Here is a 20,456-nt window from a genome sequence, read left to right on the forward strand (position 1 = left end):
TCAACCAGCCCCTACAATAGCATTTCATTGTCCAGTGTTCCAACCAGCATAGTTTTCATCAATTCCCTTTCCCATAATCTTTCTCTAAAGGGTATGAGATAAAACACCTTGGAACTACGTGCAGAGAGTGCTACATAGGCATACATGCCTCTCGTAGGAAGTACATAGACAATGTGATATAATAATAAGGGACTGCTCTGAGCAGAGACCCAGTTAACAGACCCTCCTCTCTAATTACCTAGCTCCTTCTGAGTCTACCCCTATTTCAGTGCTGCTCTCTTATAGGAACTTTCCCCCCCCAGCATGCCTTTCTGCTTCTGGCCCTTTAAATTGGGCAGAGCCAGACAGCACAGACCTTAAGGTAGCCATTTTATAACTAATGGTTGCTTGCCATATCTTCCTTCCAGCTGCTGAGTGCTCTGTGTTCTTTTCCTTTCATTCTCTCTGCCCCAGTTTAAATTTTCCTTTTTTCTTTCCTAAACAGATGGTTCAATCCTCACGCACACCAAGATTTTTTTGTTGTGACCTATGAGCGTGGAGTAAAAATAGGCTATTTTTGCACAGTTAAGTGGGGTTGTGGCAATTGCCAAAGTGCTGTTCACCTCTAGTTCCTTGAAATCCCTTTTTTGTGCTGTCTCATTTACTCTCACTGAGATGCCTTGGGGGAAAAGCATTTATTAAAGGTAGCATGTGGCACTAACAACGGTATGGAGTAGCGGGGGGCTGTATTTCATAGGGCTGGTTAGGAGGTGGAATTAGTGAGAACAGCAGAGTTAGTCTTTCCAACAACTGGGGGGGAGAAGCAATGAAAAAAATTAAGCTGACTAAATATTTTTGAAAAGCACCTCCATTCCAGCCAGTGCCCTACTGCACTATGCAGAATCAAACTATGCCTAAAAACACAAATGAAATATTACAACCCAAATGCACCATTAGCTTGGGGGAGAGAGAACGTAAAGATGTGATCTCAAACTGCTGACCACAGGGAAACAGAGTTTGCTTAGCATATATCATGCAGATAGAAAGATGGGGTTTAGCAAAAATTGTCTCTGTGCATAGGAAGACAATGAGGACCTAGCAAGCTAGCAAAAGTCTTTTCTTCTTCTTCTTCTTCTTCTTCCATTTGAGTGAAGTGGTAATTAAAACTTTCCCATCCACAAGGACAAGACACTGTCCCCACAAGACACCTTTCAGCATTCTCCAAATGAGATCAGTCTATAGTCACACTCTGCTGTGAAACCTGGGCTTTGAGTGAGCTATACAATAAAATAACCTGTCAAATTCATTGTTTGATCTCTTTCAGTGGAGCTGCTTGCCTGAGAAAGGATTAGTTCTGATTAAAGCTTTTCAGGATGAGGTCCCTACTGGAAAAGCTGGCTAGGGAAGTTTTCAACAATGCCCTTGTAAAACATGGGATTATTTTTAACTGCTATTTACTTTAAAAATGACAAACGAGGCTAGAAAAGTACAAGGTGTACTAAAGGAAAGCCCAGCAGGGGAAATGATTGGTTGTGCTCACCAAAGAGAGAAGGAATAGTTAATATTCATGAGTGAGTGGCATCAATTTTCATTAACATCTAAAAGTAACTAAGCAAAATTGTGGGTTTCTGTTTTTAATGCTTTCCCTTATCTACATCACCCGCCCCCCCCCAGCTCCTTTGAACTCCTCTCTCTCTCCATATCATTTTGCCACTGATGGTTTGAGAGCCTTCTCCTCATCTGGAACAGCTTTAGCTAGCTCATCAAATGTTCTAATCTCACTGGAATACCTTAGTCTCCCTTGCCCATCCCTCTTATTCTCTCTCTTGACCAGAGGTTATTAGTTGTATAACTGTGTGATTCCCCCTTCCACGGAAAATATACCAAATAAAGTTGTTTTATTGTATAGGAAATCAGGACATGTAGCAATTCAGTGTATAATAACGCAGGTCAGTCATAATGAAATGCTGTGTGTACATAGCTAGAGAAATGTAGTCATTGGCCAGTTAATAACTTTAACGAATTAGAACTGAATTGGGATACTCACACTTAGAGCTGGTCAGGAATTTTTTGAGTAAATGTGTTTTTTCATTGCAAAATAAACTTTTTGCAGGAAATAATCTGTTTTGATGAAACCTCATTAGGAAGGTTTCTCCAGTCCACGATGGAATTTCTAGTCAAAAGCAGAGAGACCCCCCCCCACACACAAACACACACCCCAGAATAGCCACTACAATACAAAAACTATTTCCCACCCAGCTCTACTCACAAAGTATACCACATTACTGCTGCAGTTCAAGCAGAACAGGGACTTGACACTGGGTTTTCCGCATCCCAGGGTAAGTGCCATCATCACCGGGCTATTGGTTATTCTGGGGAGAGGATTTCTTGAAAAACTTTGAAAGGTCCCAATTTTGTCCCACTTCAGAGCAAAAAAATTCCAAAATCTCAAAAGTTGTCATGGGACGGAAAAACAATTTCCCACCCTGCTGTAAGCCGAGGGTAATGCCTTACTCCTCCAATAGCCCCACTGACTTCACTGTGACTACTTGTCCTGCGAGGGACTGTTCACTTGTAATTGCATTACAATCTGACTCTTAATTAACAGAAATCCCTCTGTTGCCATTATTATTTATTTGTATTATTGTAGTGAGGCACTGTACAAACACAGAGACAAAAAAATCTCCCTGTTATTTTGGGAGAGATCTGACTTGTGCTACTGGCACAGAGTCTAGAAAAGTATTTCCTTCTCTGAGGCTTTCCATTGCGGTGCAACGAGTTTATGCTAAAAGCAGGGCAAGTATTTTTGCAGAATGGTTTATATGAATAGAGCTATGGCATATTGGGGAAATAACCACTAATTTATTTCCCTTCTCTTCCCCACTCCCCTGCCACTGCTGTCATGTGGACGGTTACACTGGTGATTTGTTCAGCAGCCATCATCTACGGCTGGCTGAAATTCTGTTGCTGATGGACATGCCAGGCACAGTAATTATAGCTGTGTATGAGTCCTCTTTGTGTAGTTAGTAACTGCTTCTAACAGCTGTTTGAGTAGTACCATGGTCTGAACCAGCAGGCACTGGCATCACCTATAGCTTACCAATCTGTCACTCTCCTCCATTGTAACCATGAACATGTCATGCCCAATAGGAAATCACTCAGTGGGGGGCTGAAAGCTGTAGGACCTTGTTCCTTCCTCATTCCTATCTCTTGCTTTAGAAAGTCCCAGTGTTTCCTCCTGCTGAGGAATTTCCCCCACCTCTACCTCTCTCAAGCTACTTACAAATAGATCATGGCTTGGCCAGTAGTTCTGATCCGCTCACACTGACCAATGGACTCCAGAAAAACCAGAAAAAGCCAGGATTCAAGTGTGACTGTCCCTGGTGAAATTTTTCCAAGTGAATGTAGCTATACAGGCCCAACTCCACAAAGGTATTTAGGTGCCTAACTTCCACTAATCCAGCCTAAGCACCTTTGTGGATCTGGGTCCAATTGCTTTACTGATATGACCACCAATGCTTCCTTAGCTAACACATCCCGCTGGTGAGGGGGAGCCATAGTGGGAGCTTCTGGACTGACCCTGAACCCAGAAAGAACTTAGAAAATTCAACCAACTGCACTTAGCTGTGGTGGTGGGTTTTTCAGTTTAGGCAGGTGAACTGCTGGTGAGGGCTGCGGGCACTGCACTGATGGGCATTTTTTTTTACTACCACAAGACCTGAAGCATTAGGCTTTTATGCAGGTAATGAAAGTGAGTGATGTAGCCTGGACCTAGCCAATCCAAGTAGTCTCACACATATTGTCATCGGGGGCACAAAAAATCCTTTGTGAGTTACTTTTAACTGCCTAACAAGCAATTCCAAGTGAGTGAGGAGTTTCTTCCCATGTTAAATGCCAATGAAGACTTGTCTCTATGTAAGCAGAACACAAACCCTTCAGGATTCCATTCCATGGCTAAATTTTGAATCCACAGTGTCTTAGCGGGTTGTAAGTTTGCTGAATTGGGTCCCGTTATGTTTTTCACCCAGGATAAACATAAGCAAATTCCAAATGTGTAAACAGATCATCTCATCAAGGAGTTATGCATTTGAGAGTTCCAATGGGTAACTTCTGGGGGCAGGTTTTACTTTGCATAGGCAATAACCCATGTGGGGCTAGATTTTTAAAAGCTGACCCTTGCACTGCAATTATCCATGGGCAAAAATGTCAGAGATCTAGCTAACTGATTGCATCCAAGATCAGGTTCCTAGCCCTCTAAGTGATGTTGATTACAGCCTCAAAAATGGTGGGTAAAAAAAAAAGTGCAAAAAGGGGAGTCTAGGTTGTCATTTGTTTCCAAAAAGTCAGGGCCTTTATCTGTCCAAATGCACATTGTGTTGCTTGCCCCAGCATATTAACGTTCTAATGGGCATAATTCAGAATTTTTTAAATGTGCAAAGAAAGCACCTTTTACCTCTTCACCTGCTCATCGCAAACTCCCGCCCCCCCATTGTGTCTTTATTGTCCCTGACAGCAAGAGGTTTAACATACAATACATACATACCCAGAGCAGCATTCAGCATTTGAATTAATGTAGGTTCTGTAGATTTTGGACATGTTTCCACTTTAAGGAATGGGAAAAATACAGAATGGCTCTTTGGCCTTTACAAATCAAAATATTCAGAGTTCAACAACTTGTGTCCAGTATGTCCATCCCCTTAAATATATTTACTTTAAACATCAAATTCACAATGTTTTATATTTGTCCCTCTGCTCCCTCCCTTTTCTGGGGCCTGAGGATCGTGCCCTGACGACACTTTGTCTAAGCTGTAAGGCTCACTGATTTAGAAGTCACATTTAAAAGCTTGCCAATTTTGTCTTAAGTAAATAGAAAGTTGCCTCCATAGTTACAGTATTGCTTTAGACTTTACAATAGGAACGTTCATCATTCTGCAAATACTCACCTTAGGGAACAGTCCTAGAAAATTACTAATGATGAATCCAATAGAGTCTGATACAAATTATTCAGTATTTACAGAATGTAATGATCTTCTTTCTATGTTTTGTGCACTGTCCTAGCTGGGTTATGACTCTCTAGACAAGTCTATGTAATTATTCAAAAAGATCGACAGAGAGGCTAAAATGTATTACATTCTAGACTTTTCCCTAAGGGTGAGGAATATTATTTAGTTACTGCATCTGAGCCATATTTTTGCAGGGAGGACTTCTGTATCTATCTTGGGTATTTCTAAGGGGCCTAGCAACATGGTTCCTAAATGTTGGATCATTACGGACTGGAATGTCAAGCGGGTTAGCTGAGCACAGTTACCAGTACTGCAAATGGAAATGCATAATTGTGTATGCACATGACCACCACAAGCCATTTGTGTAGAGTTATCCAGTGTGCCCATAATTAGAGGAAATGTGCACACACATTATGTGTGTGTTGCTCCTTTTTTTGTATCTAAGCTTCTTTGTAGAAGCGATTCAAGAAGAGTCAGTCCAGATTTTCAAACGCCAGTGACATTTTATTCACAGAACTTGCTCTTCTGTGTGTCGATAATCCAGGTTCAGGAGCAATTATTTGAAAGCAGTTACAATGTAGCTCTGGTCTGGGACCAATACAAGCTGGTACAATATAAAATAACAAACTATTACCATTAAGGTGTTGCATTACTAGTATCAATATAAATTTGGTATGAATATGAACAATTGTGGCCTGTACAATTAGAATGTCAGACAATAACAAATACCTCTAGTATCCTACTGATAGAAGTGAGGCCTATGGCTATGCAGTATTCTATGTGATACAATGGAAGACTGTTACTAAGTGCCTAGAAGGCAGATATGGAAAAGGCCAAGGAGGTTACCTAGGCCATGCCTTGTCAATACACACATGCTCTATTTTTTAGTACTTTGCTTGAGATGTATAAAACTAGACTAGGCACCTGGGCTTCCACCATTCCTCTACAAAGGTGATTCCATAGTCTAATGATAGTCATGTATATAAGGAAACGGGGAGGAAGACTTCAAGATTGTGCCAAAGGCAGAAGCAGTAGCAACAGTATTAGACTTTATTCCATTGGCACCCCACAGATAACATGGCAGTGTTGCCATTTTATGGATTTTCATCTTTCAGTACCTTGTGCTGTTTTGCTCAGCTACTGGTGACCCACAATAATGGCTGAAAAAATAAAGCACAAGTGGACAAACATGAGCCATTGCTCCAGACTGTTTCTGACCGTTTCATATACCACTAACGTTACTTTTGGCTCAGCTCTCTTGTAATTTTGAAAACTTGAACCTTGAACTGTATTTCTTTGCCCTGGTGTGGGACTCCTGACATCAGTTCAGACACACCAACTGTCCAGTGCAAAATGGTTCAGATAATAACACAGAAATATAGGTGAGAGAGGATGACTAGATATTATCTGCATACAGTCCGGTTTTGTGGGTAGTGTTTTATGCTTAGTTTAGAGTTCTATACTTCCGTACAAAAATCCAGTGCAACCGGTGGTGGGGGAGCTCCTACTGGGTGTTCAAGTTGCAGTTACACTCTGGGTAGACAGAACCTTAGTGCAGAATTTTCCAAAGGACGGAGACCTGTCCACAGTGGTCCATGCCTCAATCATCAGGGGATGAAATCTGCGTTTGGAGACAAAAACAGGAGATACTACTGAACAGAAGAATAAATACAACATAAAGTACTGAGGACGGAGGGTGCATAGTTAGTTCTCCCTCCTTAACAATCTTCTCTCAGGCACCAATTAGTGTCTGTACTTTATAGGACTTAATGTAGCTGGGAATCTCTTATTCTATGAGATGGGGAGGTATATCAAGGCATTAATATGTCCTGTCATTGGTACCATGAAAATGCCTAAAGTTAATTGACAAGATACGCCAATAACTAAATTGGGTAGTTCAGTATTAGGAGAAAAACGGAAAATAAGGCCATCCATGTGGAAAATAGGGCCATCCATATGGAGCAGAAGCATCTTTAAAAATCTACTTTGCCTTCTTCAGGTGTGGTCCACATAAATGGAGAAAAAAGGAAATCCAGGTACAGTTAAATAAAGAAGCACAGCTTCATCTGACAGGGACAGTGAAAATATAATTCAGGAGAAGTCTTGAACCAGTTCCCCTTCCTGGACATGATTGCATAGAAGGCCAGGTTACAGACATGGCTGATCTGAAAAAATGGCTATTTTGATGGGGGAAGTCAATATTACAGGCTATAAATGGCTAGTCACATGAGAATGCCTTATTGCAGTAGAAGTTTCTTTAATGACTCCAGATTGAATATAAGAACTAGAGATTAAACTGTGGCTTAACTATTTAATATTTTACATAGGCCAAAGTCAAATGTATCCAGTTCAAGGAGGACACAAGTGCCTTGTACTGACACCTCTTGAAGTGCATTATTGCTCTGCCAAGTGACCATGAGCTCTTCACCTATGAGAGGGATATGAATCTAGAAGGACGATGCAGCAGATAGCCTGGTGGCTTGTAGAAACCCTGCATAACTGCTTCTCAGGAAGAATTCCCTAGTTCCTTCATGAGGTATGGAGCAGAGGTCATATCCAAGTAGCTCTAACCCACCAGGAGTAGCATTATCTCATGCAACCCAAAGCCTCCAAAACTGACTTTAGTTTGCCACATAATGTCTTTTGTTGTGAGAAGGGGAAAAAATTATGTTAGAGAGAGATGGACAGACGAGTAAAGAGCAGAGCTATGCAGTTATTCCAACCATTGCTGAAGGTTCAGCAGCCAGTCAGAAGAACTTTTTCCACATGGTTTGTGTTAAGTACTAAGTAAAGAATGTTCTCCAGGATAGACTATCCTTGAAGCATGGGGAAAATAAATTAAGTAATAATAATAATAATTGTTCTCATATAGGTTAGCCAGGTAGCCAAAGATACATGAATGGGGAAGCTTCTAAAATCATCACTTTCATATAAAGAATCAGGACTTACCTCTTGTGCTTGCCCTGTAGCATCCAGAGTTAGCACAACCACCTGGGTAGCCAGGTGCCCCAGGATTGCCTCTAGCACCAGGAAAACCTGGAGGACCGGTGCTCCCGGGGGAACCCTTCAGACCTGACTCCCCTATGGCTTGTTCTCCTGGAGGGCCTGAAAAATGAATGGCATCTCAAACAGTACAGTATAACTCTGCTGGTCCAATGCAATATCTATTGTCTGATGGCGTACTGCCAGTTATCTGGGGACTTTCCCAGCTCCCTTTTGAAGGAAGATGAGGTTGGAGAGTCCCCACTGGATCCCGATGAAGACCTATGGACCTCTTTCCCATTTCCCACAATTTAACCCTTTCCTGCTGTTCACCAGTGCTCTAGAAGCTTTGTGATGTGGCCAGCATCACTCTGGCTGAAGAAAGCTAGAAAGAACTCTTGTCTGCATTCATCAGTGCTGTCTCCTAAACATCAGGAAGAAGAATTGCTCAGGAGTGTGATGACATATCCTCGCCCTGAGGGAGCGCTTCCAGCCCCTGGAGAGCAGGGATCAGGATTAGGGAATCTCATCACCATCTCCCATGTGGAGACTTACCAACCACCAAGCCCAAGATCCTGATGGGGTTCATTGGTTTTATATCTTTATATGTCAACAGTAACAATCATAAAAATAAGAAAAAATACTTTCTATAATGCTTCCCTGCTGAAGCCTGCTGTCACTTATGTCTGCAATAGTCCCATTGACTTCAGCTAAAGCGGATCAGGCTCTTAGGGACAGGAGAATTTACAGAGATTTTAGGTTCCAACGAAGTGGGGCCAATTTTCAAAGGGCCTTCCACTTTGTGAGCCATATCCTCAACTGGTTTATACCATCTGAACATCTGGCTCTGTGTGTGCACAAAACTCTGCAATAGTGTAGGCAATGTGAAAAGTCTGTGTGTAAATTGTGTAATTAAAACACACAATTACCTAGTTGGTATGCTCAGATATTGGGGATTTCTGCCTCTGCACTGGCAGATGTTTACCAAAGGGAGGCTCTTAGGAAAATATGCCCCATGGGGTCTTAGGAACAGAGCAATTGAAATCCTGGAGCAGACCCATGGGCCATATAGTCTAGTTTCTTGTCTCTGATAGTGGCCAGCACCAGATGCTTCAGATGAAGGTGCCAGAAACCCCACTAGAGGCAGATTTAGGCTCATCTTTTGAATTTGGGATGTGGCTGTTGCAAGCTATGCCTAAACTGTTTGCTCAAACCCCTTGGGAGCACAGATGAAGAATCAACATTACGATTGAAACCACAAGACTGTATTCACTATACCTGCTCGTCCTCTTGGTCCCTGGACTCCTTCCTCCCTGGCTCCAGCCATCCCTTTCTCACCCTTGGGTCCTGGTCCTCCAGTTTGAGGATGAGAGAAAGAGATGTCACTTACCAGAGCTTAACAGCTTCCCCTGCATTAACACCCTCTACTCCAGCCTCCCCATAAGGTGGCTCTCAGGTGCTATGGTCTTTTAGGAGGTTGTAGCCTTTAGTACCACACTCAGCAAAACAGGATCCCCTCTTTTAACCCCTCCCGTGCGGACCGGCATATGTATCCTTGGGCAGCCCTTGGCATTGTCCCTCAAATAGGATCATGCCCCTACACACTGAATTTAAGTTTGTGGCTATTAGTGGCTAAATATAAATCAAGTCATCTTTTAATATTATTTATACCTGGTCTTTAAATACAGTGCAGTGTATCGTACCGTGTTAGGGAACCTGTTAACCCTTCACTGTTGAATACCATTTTAGTGGTGCAGTAGGAATGACATCATCAATCCGCATTGGTCTGCTGCGCCTGCAGCCCTCTGTGCATCAGAGCCAGTCTGCCTGAGCTCTTCCAGCTCTTCCTCCCCTTACCACCTCTAGGGGCCAGCACAGCTGCAGCTTCCTCAGGGCAACTGGGGCAACTGCACACGCCAGGCTCTAGCTGCTCAGGGAGGACGCACTGGAAAACGGCAATTCCATTGTGTGAAATGTTTTGGAGGTTTGGGAATCTGTTTCCATTCTGATGAGGAATGAAACTGAGACCTTGCAAAAGTTTCCACAAGGTCACCAGCCTGTGCTGGTGCTCGCCTCAAATTCAAGTCCCTGCTCTGACTCTAATCTGGTCTCCCATGTTCCAGGTCAATATCCTGACCCCTAGGCTAATGAGTTAGTCTCACCTTCCTGACGAAACTGTCATCACTGATATGCTTCCATACTGGCACCTGAAGAAAAGCTCTGTGTAGCTCAAAAGTGTGTCTCTCTCACCAAACAGAAGCTGGTCCAATAAAAGATATTACCTCCCCACCTCGTGTCTCAAGACATTTCTCTTGAGGAAATGGCTTTTTTTGACAGAAGTTTTGGCAAAGAGATTCTGACCAGTTCTACACGTAAGTTCCACCTGTTCTTTGTCTAGGGGCTCCATCTCCTCACTTAACCAGCTGGAAATAGTTGCACATTGCTTCGTCCCCTCTCCACTTTGTTGTCATTTTGATAAGCTTTACATTTTCAGTCCAGAATTGAATGACTGACCGGCTTGACCTAGCGGTTGGCTTTTCAGAAGGGTTCAGCAGCCACTGAAGCCAGAGCAGTTTCAATTAATGTTGCACGAGACTCTCCAATAAATATTTTACAAAAAATATCCACTCAGACATTATCTCCTCCCATTAACACCTGGCTTTGCCTCTCCTACCATCAAAAACCTGCATCCATATGCGAGACCTGCTTCTGAAGTGGGGCCCTTTCATGGGAATATGTGCTTGTGAGGGAGAGCGGCAGGAACCGCCTGACAGGCCCAGGACTCAAACTGCAGAAGAACATTCAGTGCTTGAAGGGGTCCTTTGCGTTAGCAGCAAAAATAGCTGCTTGCCCTACGTCTCTTTTCAGCTGGACAGAAACAGAGCTTCAGTTTGTGAATGCGGGAGATTTTCTTGTAATGGGAAGAAGAAAAAACTTGTATTTGTTTTAAACCATCCCTCATGTGAAAACAATCGGTCAGTATGATTGCTATATACCCTTAGTGCTTGTTCCCCTCCTGTTCTCACTGGATGCTATGCATAAAGACTGGGGAGGGTGGGGGGAGCAGGAAACAACGGCACAGAATTGTCCTTGAGCGCTCCTGACAGATTCAGGTTGCTGTGTGAGTGGCCGTGTGAAACATGCCAATTAAACCACAAACTTAGACTAAAAATGGAAGGAAATTCTACATGAAAAAGGAGGGAGAGGCTCTCCTTGCACATGCACACAGCAATTTCCTTTTCTTTCTCTCCCAGTGTTTTCATGCTGCATGTGCCTCTTTGGAGCTGTAGCCAAAAGGTTCTTCTAACAGCCTGTCCGTAATACGCTGTTTTATTAAACCACTGGTGGCTGCCCGAATGACGGTGCAGTCAAGATTTGTCCTGTAATTAAACAAAAGTTCCAGCAACACTTTCTCCTTGCAAGTGCAGGAGCTTTAAGTTTGAGGCCAAGAGGCCAGAGATAAGAGACTATTCTCGCCAAAGCTCACGAGTTCTACTCCAAAAAGGAGCCAGCAAATGCTTTGCCCACTGAGGGGGAGATAAGAATCTTTGCACGTTGCTCTTATTCCTACACTGGAAAAACCCGTTGGCCATATGCTGGCACCTTTACTTAGTCCTTACATTGACTTCAAGTGGAGTTTTGACCAAGTAAGACTTTCAGATTTGGCCCTGTGAATTCCTTTTGTGCTGGCCTAAGAGGCAGAGACCCTAAGGGGTCCAGCCTTGTGCCCAGAGAGAATGAGAGCCCACCTTGGATGGTGGGTGATGCTGCTGGGTAGAAGGGCCTCCTGTTTTTTGTTGGTTAATACTTATGGGCACATGTGTGTCTGGAGGCATCCATCAGGACTGCACTCCATTAGGCTGGGTGATGTGAACACACGCGCGAACGTACAAACACACATGGTCTCTACGCCAAAGAGCTTGCACTCTGAGATGGGTTACAATACAATGGGTGGGAGAAAGAGGTACAATCCAATACTGGAATCCTTCCTGCCCCATCAAACTTTGCTTCGGGGCACAAAGAAGGTTCCACCACCCCCATCTGTCATGGGCTACTCTTTGCATATAATGGAAAGGTCATTGTAATATAAACCTCAGCCATACCTGGCAGAGCATTAAAGGATCTGACAATAAACACACCTGGTGTGTGTAAGCAAGCTCCATAGCCAGTCTATATCTGGTACAGGAGTACATGACACTGCATGTCCCAAGTCTCACAAGTTTCTCCCTAAGTACTGTTTGATGGCAGGAGGGATTCTTTTAGTTGGCCCCTTTTATGTATTTCTCCAGCTGCCCAATGGCACACCTGCCACAGCAGATACTCTGGCTTTGGTCTTAACACATGTCCAGATATTTCCATCTTTTTTTTCCCTGTAGTCATCATTAAATGGCTGATTTCTTAGAAACGACAGAGGTGAGACCTGCATGAGGTGAGATCAGCTCAGGAAGGGTATTCCACAAGTCAGGGGCAGTGTGAAGGGATGTGGAGAAGAGAGTCACTGGCAAAGCTGAGGAAGGGAGTGTGACAAGTGATGAGTGGCTCACAGCTACTTGAGAGATCCAGTTAGAGAATGGGTGCTGCGGGATCCACTTTGCGAAACAGACATAATGCCAGTATGAGATTACTGGGTCAGAAGTGGAGGGGAACGAGATACAGATATTCAGGCAGACCAGACAGGCACTCGGGCATGATAATCCTAGGCAGACATTCCACTTGTTTGTAATATTCATGGGGTGAGTGTGACTCAAAGTGTCTTCGACGCATAATTTTGTAGTCACTCCTGAAAACTGGGTGAGACGGTACTAGGCTGCATATCCTGCTCATTGCGAGACCTAGAGCTGAACAAACCCCTCTGATCCAGTAACCTCCAAACTTTGTGGACACATGGATCGTGCGGGAATCTTTGTGGTTGGTGCCTATCCCTATACCACGTTGAATCAACGTGAAATGGACCTGAGCTCAGTGCTCATATCTATCTGGAACAAGAGTTCATTTTAGGTGAAGAAGCTACCCTTCATTAGCCACTATGTCTGAAAGTATGAAGGCCATGGTGAAGCCCTACTTAAGAACATTTCAGTCAGTACCTCTTTCCCCAGGATACCCATCTTTGCCTGGCTGTCCTGGGATACCGTCTTCTCCTCTTTCTCCTCTGGTACCAGCGATACCCGGAAGACCTGGTGGTCCAGGTCCTCCTGGCTTCAATGTGTTATCCCACACAGGAACTGGCTTCCTTGTATGTTCGTGGATGAATGAGTCGAATTTCAACACATGAGCTGAGAAGGGAAGTCAGACAATAAAATGCCTCATCTCCACTCCAGAGGAGATGTTGAGATGAGCAAAAGGCCTCAGGTCAGAACTTCTGCTGGCATAAATTTAACCTGTGTGGATAAAATAAGAAAGGGCCCAAGAGCCTTTTGCCCACCCTTGGGCCAAGCCCTAACCTTTTACCAGACTCAGGAAAGGTTATGTAAGTTCTTCCAACCAAAGAAACAGTCGGAGTCTGTCAAATGTAGAGCTAGAGAGGACTTGGCTTAGGTTTGGAGCCAAGTCAGGGCCAGCATGTGGGTTGAGATCCAATAGTGCCAACAAATCTCTCAAAATATTGGCTGCATCTATACAAGACATCACCCCCTTCCCTCCCCCCCAAAAAAGCCCTTTCTGTTTCTGGATCTGAAATGGTCACTACATTTAGTTCCAAGGACTCACATCAGAACCCATCACCAAGCCCTTGAAATCTGAAGCCGTTTAGAAGTCAGGTCCTCGTTTTGGCCCATTTTTAGTTTCCCATATGCAGTTCTGATGCCATAAGGTTATACTTTGGTTACATCACTTACATAGAGAGAAGGCAATACTGCAGCCAGTCTTAAAAGTGTAACATACCTATCATCAGACCAGGCAAAGGGCGGTTTGGGTTTGAAAAAAGTACTAGCGGGAAACTTCACTGAGTTTGCAAAACCACAATTGGGGTGGTTCAGATCCACTTCTGTTTTGTCTGCACCCCAAAGTTCAGGGAGAGAGAGGGGAAGTAGGGTGGTAGACAAGTGAAAGTGGTTCCAGTGTTGGCTCATACCTATTTTACATAGATGGGAGTCAAACTATGGAAACTTGTGATATTACAGAACTGTTCTCTAGTTCTGGTTTTGTTTGCAAAACTCATGTCAGGATGAATGATGTGGTCTGATTTTATTCTGTGTATGCTATGTTGCCCCATCTCTAAAAACACTTGATATATAAATAAAAATCACCAGGTACTATGATGTTGTCAGTCTAAATTGCAGAGGTCATGAACTGAAGAGGAAGACTCTGCGGAGTCATGGTCTTGCTATCTGACCTTGGACAAAGCACTAACTTGATCTCCCTGTGCATCAGTCGACCCCAAGCAAATCTTGCTGACACCTCTTCATCCCAGGAAAAGCAAACACACACATCCCTGGTGCATTCCATGGGCACTGCACTTGGTCCAGGCTGCATCATCTGAGCTAAGCTTTCCAAGTTCCACCCACCCAAAATCAAGCCTCCTGTTTTTCTCTGCTGTAGAAACGGAGGGATCAATTAATGAAACATTGGAGTGATTTTTCCTAAAACAGTCAAGTTTCAATCCAAGCCTTTTCCTACCCTTGAAAGAAAAATCCAGTACATGATACCAGGTCGGACTGTTAAGTAATATTTCACAGGTCTTTGTGCTAATACAACTCGTGTTGGGGGGGTGTGGGGGGATGTTCAATTTTGAGGGCCTGCCTGAGAGATTCCTCCTTACTTTTAATGTTCACAGGATCAGACTCTTAGGGTCTGATCCAAAGCCCACTGAAGTCAATAGAAGGCCTTTTGCCAATGGATTTTGGATCAGGTTCTTCATTATGTGGTAAAACGTCAAGTACCGTAGAAGCACTGTTGCCCAAGGAGACATGTGATACTCACTCTGAATCATCTGCTCACAAGCCTGACTAACCAGCTGGTAAATGGTGGCCAGGGATTGTGGTTCACCCTGAAGTAAAATTAAAAATAATTAAATACTTTTGAAATGAAGTGGATAGAATGTAAGTTTTCTGATGGCACATTCTTACCAACAGCTTGAGCTCTCGAGATATTCATCACCATGAGATCTCTATTTATTCATCAATAGGCTTTGAAACAATAAAATCTTAACTGGTAAATATCAATAATATTGTTTTTCCCTGTACCCACAAATTGATTAAATCAATTTTCAGTCATTAATAAATGAAATTAACCACAGCTGGAGAGTATATTTGCATATATGTTTATCTAGCTTGAAGACTGATAAGTGTGTCTAACATAAAAGTTAGTACTCAGTGATGCTTAAAATTAACATGATTAAACATAAAAATGTTATGCCTTTGTTTCTGAATCTTTAATGAATGAATCTTGACTCCTACGGTCATTATCTGCTGAATAAACAATGGTTGCTTTCTGAGTTTTTTCTTAAAGTTTTTGCACAGCAGGATATAAACTACTTGGAAATAAACGTTGATACTAGCCATGAAAATTCATAACTAAAAAAACTGAACCCTTCCAAACCTCTTCAGAAAACTTCCATCTGTGGCTGGTTCTGTTGCGATCGATGTGCAATCTTACACAGAATTAAACAAAAACTGGCCACAAGGCCCAGGAAAAACCAGCAACCACAACATAAAAAAAGTCCACAAAAGGAAGAGCTGGTGAAAAAGGGAGGTGACGAAATAGAAAATAGAAAAGTCTTGCACCCAGTCTCGAAGGCCATCGGGGCTGGAAGTAGGGGTGCTGCTGCCCTTCCTGGCTTGAAGTAGTAATAGCAACCCACATACATGGTTTCCGCCTTCAACACCCGCACTTTAAAAACTCTTCCAGCACCACTTTCTAAGGGTACATCTACTCTGCAAAGAAAATCCCGCGGTGTCAGGCCTCAGGGCCTGTGTCAACTGACTTGGGCTCATGGGACTTGGGCCGTAGGGCTGACAATAGCAATGTAGATGTTCCCGCTCAGGCTGGAGCGCAGGCTCTGAAACCCTGTGACGGGGGAGGGTCTCAAAACAGGAATGTCTACACTGCTACTTTTCGCCCCATAGCCCGAGCCTGAGGCAACTGACCTGGGCTCTGAGACTCGGTGCCGTGTGTTTTTTCTTTGCAGCGCAGATGTACCCAGAGACAGGTGCAAAGGGAACCCACTGAGAAAGAGGCCCAGCAAAGAGGCTTCTCAGAGCATGAGCCAAAGCCCACTGAAGATAATGGAATGACCTCCATTGACTTCAGTGTCTGTCAGTCAGGTCCTGCATGAGGAGAAACACTGTGGCAAATTCCATATTTGCATCACCTACAGACAAGGCTTGAGTTTTGCCAGATCTCAGGTGTAATTTACTGGCTGACTGATTGCATGCTGGTACAAGAGCTGTGTGCATTCTCTGGCACCTAGTGCTACCTAGCAGCAGACAGGCCATGTAACAAAGGGTCAAAACCAGCCAAGTCATTTAGGAGTGTACTTGAAAGTCAGTGGAACTTACGCTCCTAAGGCCTGAAATCAAGGGAAGGCAGGTGCCTAAGTGCTCAAGTCACCCTTGAAAATAGGACTCAGGCACTTTAGAAAATTTTAGCTAGAGTTGCCAGGGGAAAGCTCCCCCTCAATATCTAAACCCAGACTTTCAGCTGGTGGAAATCCCCTGATTCCAGTGGAGCTGCAACTATTTACAGTAGCTGAGGATCTGACCCACAACATTTTGTTCTGAGTTAGTCAATTAGCATGAAATACATTTTTATAGAAAAATCCTTAATGACACTCAAGTTGGTGGTGGTGGTGGGCTCCCTCCACTCCCCGCCATTACTGCGACTGAGCCTGTTGCAATATTATGTCAGGTTCCCATAGGACGGTCATTCAGGTGAATGGAAAGCCAAGAAGCAACAGGTAAATGAGAGTTCAGCACTGAAATGGCTTAATCACGTCACTGTCACTTGTACAGCTGCTTAGCGTGCGTGGCTCGTTCAGTGCGGCACTCAGTAACTGCACTGCACAATATAAAGAACTCCAAGGAGAAAAACTCACTTTCTCTCCCCTTTCCCCCTTTGGACCAGGCAGACCCTGTTGAAAAACAGAGCAAAAATAAACACTTTTTAAACTGGGAGGAGGTGAAAAATGGGAAGTAAAAGATCAATTTAATAAAAGCCAGCATGATTACAGTACTGTTGTGATTCTCAAGAGAACAGCCAGTGGTATGTTTACAGGCTAACTCCAAATTAAGGACCACATTTGCAGTGGATCTTTTCACGTGCTCCTTCCAAAACTGTAGTCTCAGCCATTAGCATGCACAAACCCCTACAAATGTGCATGCAATTGTACAGGGGAAGCTGATCTGTACATGCACAGCCCGATTCTTTGATATCTTATGGTGTATATCACAGAATTATGCAAAATGCGTGTACAAATGTCATTTTGTTTGGCCACACACATGTGAACCAGTAAATACTGTGGCTGTAGTTAAGGAGATATACACTCCCCCCACAACAGAAGACCAAATGCATACAAATAATGGAGGGTTTTTATTAAGGATAACAACAAATAAGGAGCAACAGGAAAAGACTGATGCCATCAAAAAGGCAGCATCAGAGCTGTCAAAACACTACAGATCTGCCTTGATCCAAGGTAAGTTCTCCTCACATGCAAAGAGTTCTTCATCTGAGCTAAATGAACAACTGCAAAGTGCCGATGTGGGCTAAGGCTTGCCCAAAAAGTTTGGTTCTGTGGGTTTGGTTCAGGCCCATCTCCAGTGATTTCTTTCTCCAGTTCAGGATCTTACACAGGAAATTTTTGACCACTGGATTTTATTTAGCTCAGAATCCTGCAGAGGGCAACGCCTGCCATGAACAACTAGCCCTGAGTCTACTCCAAGACATTTGCCAGCCAGGTCTCTGATGAATAGACAAAGTCCCTTCCACCAGAAGAGATGGATCTGAACTAACACCCTCAGAGCTACACACATTCAAACTTTGAGGAAGTTCAGATGCAGAGCTGAACTTTGCAGCTGCAGCTCATCTCCATGTAGGACTCTGTCAGGTTCCATGCTCTCATCAGGCACTCCTGGAGTACCACAACATAAAACACCAGAACAAAAAACAACAACTTACTGTGGGTCCAACATCACCTGGAGGTCCTCGCTCTCCGCTACTGCCTCGGGCACCTGTTATTCCTTGGAAACCCTGCAGAGATTAAATTGTGAGATGCAGCTATAGAGAAGGCCCAGTCAGCTGCACGCTTTCTTCTTCTGCTACTTGAGGCTGACATCTCCCTATGGCTCCAAGGGCACCAGCAGAAACAGTTTAGAGGGCTCAGTTAAAGGCATTGTGCCCTTAAGGTTTATGTCAGAGCATCATCCAACCACGAAGACAATGTTAAGAGTATATCATGTATAAGTCATGTTCACATCATTTCCTATTAATGTCTCAATTATGGTCAGGAGAGCAGATGTGAGTTGTGCCCACGATCTGCAATGTGGTTTTCACCCTTCAGTTTTTAGTTCTTTCATTCTATATTGAGATTATTTTAGTCTTAACCCAGAGCACATGTATTTTTGGACAGTTAATGCCTCTCTTTTACAGCTGAGCTTCCCTCCAATGTGTAATTGCATCAATAATGAAGAATTGTTTAAAGAGAAAAAAAAACAACCTGCATGCTCTAGACATCTCCGTCTGCTCCCCGGTTGTATTTCTACTATTGCCAGAATTGTATAGGAAAAGGGCCAGTTATTTGATATATATTTGTAATTTTTCACCCACTGGATTCCAGCCAATAGTGATTGACAGCTATTTAGTGGCCTAGGGGAAATGAGATGGAAGATTCAATGCAATTCCTAGTCCACAGGTGGCATCTTTGCTATTGAAAGGCTGGTCTGGTGGTTCATGCTGGGACTCAGTGAATCTAAGTTCACTTCCCGTGTCTGCCATGTACTGCCTGAAGTTCAGTAGTAGGTCATTGAGCCTCTCAATCCCCCATCTTATCATCTGTAAGGTGGGGACATAATACTTCACTACCTCAACACTCAATGAGACACTCAACACTAATGTGACTGGAGCCTTAAAAATATGTAGATGAACTCTAAGGCTGTCCTTGGTGAAACCGAAGCTAGGGAGCAGCTCAGGTCTCACTGGCTGGGCAGAGCTGAGTTAGGAGATCTTGCCTGGCATCATGCCCAGCTCCAGCTAGTGACTTCAGTCTAGCATCCTGTATGCCTTAAACTCATCCACCGAGGAACAGTAGCCAGCTGGACCACCTAACCCTGTGGCAAAGCACGTGTCCCTCTAGAGGCTGTCCACTAGATAAGTCTACTACTGCTACCAGCTAACAGAGTTACGCCTTAAGCTGAAGCAGTAGAGGTCTCTGCTGCAGTGTGGAAAGTCCCAGGTTCTATATCTGGGATGGACCCATGCCAGAGGGTGGTTACATTGGCTCCAGTGGAAAATGCAGCAAGTCAGCAGGAAGTGAAAGTTATTGCTGATGACAAGCTTTATACTGACAGTTTGTGCAAGCTCTTACCCTGGGTCCTGGTGGCCCCGGAGGCCCTGCTGTGCCTTCCAGTCCTCTCACCCCCTGCAAACCCAACAGTGTGTTAACGAGAGGGTCCTCACAGCATTGGTGAGAGCTGAGGGTACAGTGATGTGATGCCTTACTCCAAAGGTTGTTTAGCCAGGGCTTATCCACGGAACATAACAACTGCCAAACACACAAGAATGTTGGCAACTACTCAGCCACATAAATCTAGCTGAAGAATTTTTTGGACACATTTGAGATGTCCGGATCATCAATTCACCCATCTCTGCTGCCACAGGCTTACCCTGTGCTAGCAATATCAACTGCAGGGCAGAGAGTAGAGAAAACTACCTCTCGACAGCAGAACGTCCATGCTTTACTCCAAGATGCTGTGAGAATAGGACCCCAGAGCTCTTTGCTAGGTAAGGTGCCATGGGGGAAGTACCAGAGAGTAAATCTCTAATCCGCAGTCTCAAGCCAATTCCTCCCCTCCCCCCGTACACTTTGCCATGCACTTTTTACAGGAAGTGGTGCAGCTACAATCTGGCCCAAGTTTTCAAACCTGAGTGAGTAAAGTTAGGCACCCAAGTCCATATTTGTGCACCTCAAAGCAGGCCAGTTTTCAGAGGTGCAATGCAACCTCAGTTTCCCACACACACACCAGGACCTGTGGGTGCTCAGCATCTCTGCAAATCAGGCCACATATGGAGCGTTAGGTGCCCAAGTTTGAAAATCTGAGTCTGTGTGTTCTTACCTTTGCACCCTGAATGCCGTCTCTGCCTGGGGCTCCCTGGGCACCAGGAATACCCTGGAAAACAGAATTGCTGGTTAAGTCTGGCGTCCAGCAATTACATTCCACTTCATATTTTTAATGGTGGAAACAGAGGCAGCCACCAAAGAGGACAATCAAGCACAGCAGAACAAAAAAGGAACAGAGCACTAAAATGTCAACGAAATTCCATTTTCAACCTGCTCTATTTTCA

General features: G+C 43.9%; 1 protein-coding gene across 1 annotated transcript in view; it reads right to left on the bottom strand.

The window, feature by feature from the left end:
* Window positions 1–6,471: 6,471 nt before the first annotated feature.
* COL20A1 (collagen type XX alpha 1 chain) overlaps window positions 6,472–20,456 on the bottom strand; it is an 86,901-nt gene continuing 72,916 nt past the window's right edge. The window contains exons 31-40 of the mRNA XM_077832183.1: window positions 20,228–20,281; window positions 19,480–19,533; window positions 18,075–18,146; window positions 16,996–17,031; window positions 14,883–14,949; window positions 13,049–13,237; window positions 10,729–10,731; window positions 9,243–9,317; window positions 7,932–8,087; window positions 6,472–6,603 (exon numbers count right to left, since the gene is read on the bottom strand). Of these exons, the coding sequence (XP_077688309.1) occupies window positions 6,590–6,603; window positions 7,932–8,087; window positions 9,243–9,317; window positions 10,729–10,731; window positions 13,049–13,237; window positions 14,883–14,949; window positions 16,996–17,031; window positions 18,075–18,146; window positions 19,480–19,533; window positions 20,228–20,281 (720 nt within the window). The 3' untranslated portion in view covers window positions 6,472–6,589. The remainder of the gene's footprint in view (window positions 6,604–7,931; window positions 8,088–9,242; window positions 9,318–10,728; window positions 10,732–13,048; window positions 13,238–14,882; window positions 14,950–16,995; window positions 17,032–18,074; window positions 18,147–19,479; window positions 19,534–20,227; window positions 20,282–20,456) is intronic.

This window comes from Eretmochelys imbricata, chromosome 13 (assembly GCF_965152235.1).
Source record: "Eretmochelys imbricata isolate rEreImb1 chromosome 13, rEreImb1.hap1, whole genome shotgun sequence".
Taxonomy (NCBI): domain Eukaryota; kingdom Metazoa; phylum Chordata; order Testudines; family Cheloniidae; genus Eretmochelys; species Eretmochelys imbricata.